This window comes from Pyxicephalus adspersus, chromosome 5 (genome assembly GCF_032062135.1).
Source record: "Pyxicephalus adspersus chromosome 5, UCB_Pads_2.0, whole genome shotgun sequence".
Classification (NCBI taxonomy): Eukaryota; Metazoa; Chordata; class Amphibia; order Anura; family Pyxicephalidae; genus Pyxicephalus; species Pyxicephalus adspersus.
The window spans coordinates 93,920,109-93,927,491 of NC_092862.1; the positions used below are offsets into that span (position 1 = coordinate 93,920,109).

Below are 7,383 nucleotides of genomic sequence, written 5' to 3' on the forward strand. Positions count from 1 at the left end.
ATTAAAGCTAATAAGTCTGTGGACTTTAACAATGAGATAAACATTTCACACCTACTAGATTTTCATTTTAAGAAAGTATTGGGTTTCCAAACACAGCCTTACAGCCTGACCTTGTAAGGTCCCTTTAAAGATTTAGGTCCTTATTTAAAGCACTCGAAGGATGGAGAGGATACACTTTCATCAGTGAAGCTGGGTGATCCAGCAAATCTCAAATGGATGTGGTCAACAATTCAAAACATTTTCTAGCAAATAACAAATGACTTTGAAGAAATCTATTCCAGGTTGGCTGGATCACCCAGCTTCACTGATGGAAGTGTGTTCTCTCCAGCTTTGGAGAGCTTTAATAAATCAGGCCCTTAGTACCTGAGTTTGGGTATTATCCAGGAAAATGTACCTCCAGTGTAAAGGTCATTTATACATGTAGTGGATTGCCTAAACACATATACAAATAGCTACAATGCTACCAAGAACAGATCTGTGGAGATATCAGCATCATGCAGCTGTCTTTGGTTCCTTTGAAGAGCAAGCTTTGGTTCAATGCAGATTTCTGTATCATTCTCACTGCATGATGCTTGTGGGTGATATATGATTTAATAAACAGGGATCAACCAACAATAAGCCATGCTTTACTAATCCAACCTATGACAGCCAAGATTACAACAGACAGCAAGCCCCACCACCTTCCTGACAAGGCTGCAGTGGATTTGGATATTTCTTTGCACTGTAGAATAGCATGCTTGTATAGTAGAGGAGCTGTCCAGTGCTGATTCCCATTCACATCAGAACAGCAAAGCTTATTCATAGACCCTGCAATGGCACATTTGTAGCATACCAGAGAGCAATGCCACCTAAGTCATGTTGGCTATTGTACCCATCACCATTGATGGACCACTATGCCAAGGCAGCTTGCTGATTGTGTCACATGCTAAGACACAGCTGTCACTAAAAAGGCTGCACTGAGCTTCCCTTTGTTTAAAGCCAAAGCCACCCATATGGAACACTTCCCAATGTATAGTCAGGCCATTCTGCTACTAGCAATTAACAGAGACATCCTAAAGGGAGGAGGGGTGGTGGAGATGGTAAAGGGGGGTTGAGTCAGTTTCTAATCGGTTTAAATCATCCAAGCCAAGGCTTCTAATGGTACCTGCAATGGGATGACAGCAGCAGGTAGTGAGATCCGCATTGTGCATTACTGATTGCTAACACAGAGGCCCCTTTCCCATCCCCAGTCTGCGCAATGCTTGCAAAATCTATATGATAGGAGGGTAGGGGTGTACAACACAAAGTCAATGACACCAGATCCAGTCCTGTGCACAATGCTGGCAGCTACAGGGTTAAATAGCAGAGGCCCTAACAAAGAAGAACATAGTCACAATTAGGGGACCTTACCTGGATAATAAGTGTCCGGGCAGAATAAATCATAATCCACTGTGCCAAGCCAAGGTGTTATATCCAGCACGTGTCATTCATGACTCTGCAGTAATAATGACAGATCTCAGCAGAGATGTGCAGCAATCCTGACATACAGTACATGCACCATATTCCAGCACAGGCAGCAGATGTGCTTACACGCTATAATAATGCTGCTGCACTCTGCCCCCTCCCTTCACTATTCACTCTCAAGGTACCAGGAAAGCTGCATCCAACCACAAGCTGCTGATCATTGGATGCCAGGTCCTTCCCATCCCTCCCATCCCTCCTCCTAGCACAGCCTAGTCCTTTACAATCACCCTACAGAAAGCATACTTCATCCTTCCAAGCTCCACAGACTTCATTTGTTTCAGGTTCCTACAGCCAAGGCTGGGTTGTGTCACTTGCTTCTCATTGGCTTTAAACAGTTTGTAATGGAAAACACATAGCATGCACAATACTGGTTGCCTAAAGGAAGATCAGACACTAATGAAACATTTATTGATTTTGTCAGCTGAATTAAACCTGAATTTTTTTAAAAGAAATTAGGCAAGTTCTTTATTGCAGAAAGGACAAGCAATGTCTCTTCTGCAATAAAATAAATTGACCTGCCTTTTCACAATTATTTTACTAAATTCACTTTTCTTTACATAGCCCTTTACAAAGTCCTCTTCTGGGTTTAGAATAAATGGCCATGTTGACTGGCCAGCCTAAAATTATATTTCCTATGCTCTCATGACTCCTACGCATGCTCACAAGAGTGTACATTTTAGAAAAGATTGCCAACAGGCAGGTGAGTTTGTTTTATTGCAGACATAGCACGTCCCTTCCACTATAAAGAACCTGTATGCTTGCATATTTTTATTATTTCCAGGTTTATTTTTGCTTAAAGAAAAAGCTTGGCTAAGGTAAGGCTAATGTTAGACACGTGGTGCCAAACGGCGCAGCTCCTGGGTACACAGCAGCAGTATGCTGCTGCAAACCACACTGTGTGCAAAAGGATTTGCAGGACAATGCATTATGATGGTTTTGCAAACTACACCATGATCTGCTGCGGTCACAGCTATGGCCACAACTGCTAGCATTTAAAAGGTCCCCACCACTCCCATTCACTTGAATAGGAGCGGTTGGGACCATGGTTAAGTCCACAGCAGACTACTGCAGTCCAGTATGCCTGAAATGTCCCTAACAAAATCCAGAAACATACCCTAATCACAAAAACATTTAAACTACCTAATATTGTGTAGGTCTAACTTGTGCAGTCAACAGCCAACTTCATACCATACCTGTGATATCTCTTACTAAAATGTTGGCAGCAGATTCTTTACTTGGCATTGCCTCTACTGACATGCTTTTTACCTAATTTGTGTTTTTTGTTGTCACCTCTTCCCCTGGATAAATATACACATATCATACACATGATTTAACAGAAAACATGATTCATCTGACCAAGTCACCTTCTTCTGAGATCCTATTCTGCCAAATCTTCTCCAGATAAATGTCATCATTAACAAAGTCTAAATAAAAACTTGATTCATCAGACAAGGTCACCTTTTTTCTTTTCCCTATGCTGTCTTCCCTGGGTAAATAACAGATTAGCAACCAGATATCCACATGATTTTAAAGAAAAGACGGTTCATTAGACTGGGTCACCTTTTTTCCTGTTCACTATGTTGCTTTCTGTAGCAGGTAAATGATGCACAAGAACCCAGGCATCCATATTGTATAAAAGAAAATGTGATTTGTAAGACCATGCCACCTTCTGTCATTGCTCCGTGGGCTAGTTCTAAGGTGTATGTGCACATGTAAGGCTCTCTCAATGCATTCTTACACCTTTGTATGATGTCTACCATTACGTTTTTAGGCAATCTATGCTACCGTGTTTCCCCGATTTTAGGACATCCCCATTAAGTAAGCCACCCCCGATTTTTAAAAAAATAATTAAAATAAGACACTCACCCGTTTATAAGACAGCTCCAGATATCTGATCCTGTGTGTGTGTCCTTTATGCTGGCTGCAGTCCCCTGAAAATAAGACCCAGGGCATATTTTGGCATTTCAAAAAATATAAGAGAGTGCCTTATAATCGGGGAAACAGGGTACAGTGGTTCTTCCCTAAGATACCCAAGATCCCCAAGATCACCTTTATACAGGTGAATTAGAGAACTAGCTTTTTAAGCATCTTACAGATTAAAAATCCCCTTTACAATCAGACCAGACTTTCTAGCCTAACCTGCTATGAGCCTTGTTCTTTTTCCGACAACCACCACCTTCCAGGAACATACCTGAATATCTGCCATTTTGGAAATTCTCTGACCTAGTTGCTTTGCTATCACAATTCGGTGCTCTAGTCATTTTAATGCTTTCCGTTTTTCCTGCTTGCAACACAAAACCTCTTGGAAGGTTCACATGCTGTCTAAATATTGCCCCCACCCTTAATGTGTGCCATGGTAACAACATAATCAATGTTTTCCACTTGACCTGTCAGTGGTTTAGGATTTTTGGCTGATCTCCGTGTGAAGGTTTTTAAGGTGAACATGAAATAGGTCCAACTAAAACATTTTTTTCAAATTTATGGTTTATTCACATGGCCCTGTTAATAAAATAGTTCTAACTTGATGACTGGAAGATGATCCTGAAACATTTCAGTGTAGTGGTGACATACTGTTTTGGTAATGTTTTTTACACAAATAAGTGTAGTTTTTCTCTTTCTTCTTTCTGTTCCCCATCTGCTGCTACTCCTTGTTATGTTCAAGTCCCATTCCTCAGTGGAGTTAGCTCTTCATGAACCATCAATTGCCGTAATCCTAGAATAGAAATTTATATTTCAAATATCCACTATTATAACCATAAGTCATCTTATCTGTTTCTATATATGTTGCAAATAATTACATTGCCTAATATCATTGTTCAAGCCATATGGGCCTATTCAGATGATTTCTAGACCCTAGAGATCTATGGTGATACACATGCAAGGTCTTACATGTATCAAGTTCTTGAATAAACAGAACTTTGAATTTTATTCTGAAGCCAAGCTGTCAAATATTTTGTTTAGTGTGCTCCCCTATCTGCACCACCATCTAATCAGTATTACACAATCTGAGAATCTGTCCCTCTGGACTTTGGTTGGATTTAAAGGTCCACTTTTTTTTTTACTCTAGACATTTTATTTACATAGTTGCTCCAATCCAATCCCTTTTTTTCAAAGCCTAGAAGGTGGTTCTCCAGGAGGTTTTGTTCTATGAATCTCTCTATAGTGTTTAGACAGCAGATGCTTCTTCCTGTTACCTAAGATACTCTATATATGCTCACAAATTCAAATTTTTAGTTCCCTTTTGGTTCACCCAAGTTAAAAAAAAGTCTAGTTAAATCAACCAGCACAAAGGACTATTTTCACCAACAGAAAAATGCAAGCAATAAAAAGTAAAAGATTGGAAGTATAGATTGGAATACATTTCTTGTCCAAGTAAGAGTTAAACTACTGGGCCTTCTCATGGGATCCTTGGTCCCAAATCCTGTGAGAATACACATCTACACAATGCTGGAGTATCTTTCCAAAGATATAGGATTCTCAGCTTTCCCATTACATCATGGTGAGCCTCAGTGATGCCAATATTCCCCCTAGGAAGAGGCAGGGGTATAAATTGCGTATTTTACATTTGCCTTCCAATGTTTAAATTGTTTATGGCATTGACTGAGCTTTTTCCATAGGGTGCTGCAAGATAAGCAGACTTTGAATTTTTACCCAAAGTTGTATTATACTGTATAATGTATCATACTATATGATGACAGTTCTTTACATAAAATTTAATTTGAATATAGAAATGGGGATTTTTTTTTAATATACTGGGTTATTCTAGTGTTATTTTCAGCTACACTCAGGCGAAAGGAAATTTAAGTTGGCAGTTATAAAACAATGATTGGATAGAGTTTCAAAAGGACCTGTAATGTATTTTAATAACATATAATAATAATAAGTCTTCTGTTGCAAATATATACTGTATGTTATCAAGTTTTCATTTATAAGCAAACTTACTTTAGCAGTAAATGATTAAAACCTTTCCTTGGGTGGCACTGTGTTGGTTTCTGCATATCATAATGTCCTTGACTAATCAGTAGGGATGAGGTTTGGGTTTTGCACTACTGCACATTTGGGGTGAAACCTGTAAGTTCAACATTTGCTTAAACAGATTCACTCAGGAGATATTTTCAAACAATAAGTATCTGATATAGATACACAATTGTTGTATTGCACCACCAAGTAGAATGCATTTCATGTGTATGCAATTAGCATTGCTAAGGTTCTTTGCCAATACATATACTGTATATTTTGAACAGTAAGAAGAAAAAAAGTGTTCAGTGATGAGATTATGTACAGAACTCTGATTTCATATATATGAAACTTGATGATACTTTCATATATATAAATAAAAAAATACTTAAAGACAATAAAGCATGGTGCAAACAAGTTTAGAATTGGCTTGAAGACAAGCCCCAGAGAAAACAGCAATTATTCTGCATCTAGGGACTTCAGGAGAGACACACACAGGCTTGCTATAACCATGAGTCAGTTTCAGCTTTTATTCATTTAGGCATAGACTGATTGTGTGCAAGAGCTTTTGAAGAAAAGAATAGGAGAAATTACAGGCAGAAACTCATGTGTCAATAACGGGGCCTTTCAGATTGCCGGGTCTAAAATGTTTATTGCATTCTAAAGATGAAGGTAAAACTTATTTAGGAAAATAACTAAATGAACCTGTATGGCTTGGAAATGACTGGATGCCTAAAAGCACTTTTCTGTAGAGGGAACTTGTACTGAGAGAAATACAGGGGATAATTGTGCTGATTATCCTTTAAAAATGAGTAGTTGCCTGGCTGTCTCTAGGTTTTAAATTTTTAGATACAGACTTGGAACAAGTCTTCAGGAAAAAATGCCAAAACCCTTTCTCTACATCCTCCAGAGTTAATAAATAAATGGACAAACAATACATTCAGGGAACAAAAAGAAAGGTGATCAAATGGGAGCCTCCATGCTTTCAGGTTTGCTTAAAGAAGAATACCACTCAGAAAATCTGGCCTTAATCCAAATCTCTCAGCTGCATTACTTCTCTTCTACCACTAGCAGGCCTAAGCCCTTCCCCTGTGGCTGACATGCAGCATCATTCAACCCATTTCTTTGATCATAGGTTGTCATGGAACAACCCTCAGCATCTGACTGGGCAGTGAAAGAGCAGCATCTAGCTGATGGGCTTATCTTTAGGTCACAGATTTTTCCCCTTTACCAGTATGCTCCTTGTCATCACATGAACTGATTGAGTCTTTGATCTCTGTATCACAGTGACTGCAAGTAGCTGTTACCATGTCAGATTTAGGTACTACATGCTTGGAATGTAAAACTAATACATTTATTTGTGTATTAGTGTATATTTACCTGCATTCATATTTTTATATCTGCCTGGATTTCAGTTTCAAAAGTCTGCCCTTACTATAGAAATAGATACCTAAAGATACCAGGTGGTTGGTTGTCGTGAATATTTTCTGGCTACAGTAGTTTATGACATGCAAACCAAAGAAAATAATGCACACTTGATGACCAGAGAAGAAACAATGTCAGAAAAAGGTGGCAGCCCACACCACCCAAGTTTGTATTTGTTAATTCTAGACGGTTAGAGCTCCTGAAATATTATTTTGGGGAATATATTAGTACGATTTAGCCCCCCTTTCTCAAGCTTCTGGGTCTGCACAGCTACTGGGCCCATATTTTGTATTTTGTTTTATATTTTGGAGAATAGAACAGGTGTGGAAGAGTAGAAGGGAAATATCGCTCCTGAAGTATGCAAGCCATAATACCAGAACCGAACAGCTGACTAATTTTACTTAATATATAATAAATATTTATAAATAAGCAAAAAAATATTAAATTGGTGTGTAAAATGGTGATTTTTAAATCATAGGCTTAATTCGCTATATTATA

General features: G+C 38.6%; 1 protein-coding gene across 3 annotated transcripts in view; it reads right to left on the reverse strand.

The window, feature by feature from the left end:
- The window catches only part of HECW1 (HECT, C2 and WW domain containing E3 ubiquitin protein ligase 1), a 154,752-nt gene extending 153,125 nt beyond the window's left edge, over positions 1 to 1,627 (reverse strand). For 2 of the 3 annotated variants that reach the window (XM_072412159.1, XM_072412160.1), the window contains exon 1: positions 1,390 to 1,627. In XM_072412159.1, the coding sequence (XP_072268260.1) occupies positions 1,390 to 1,422 (33 nt within the window). In that variant the 5' untranslated portion in view covers positions 1,423 to 1,627. The remainder of the gene's footprint in view (positions 1 to 1,389) is intronic. The other variant, XM_072412161.1, reaches the window with a different exon arrangement.
- Between the last annotated feature and the right edge of the window lie 5,756 nt (positions 1,628 to 7,383).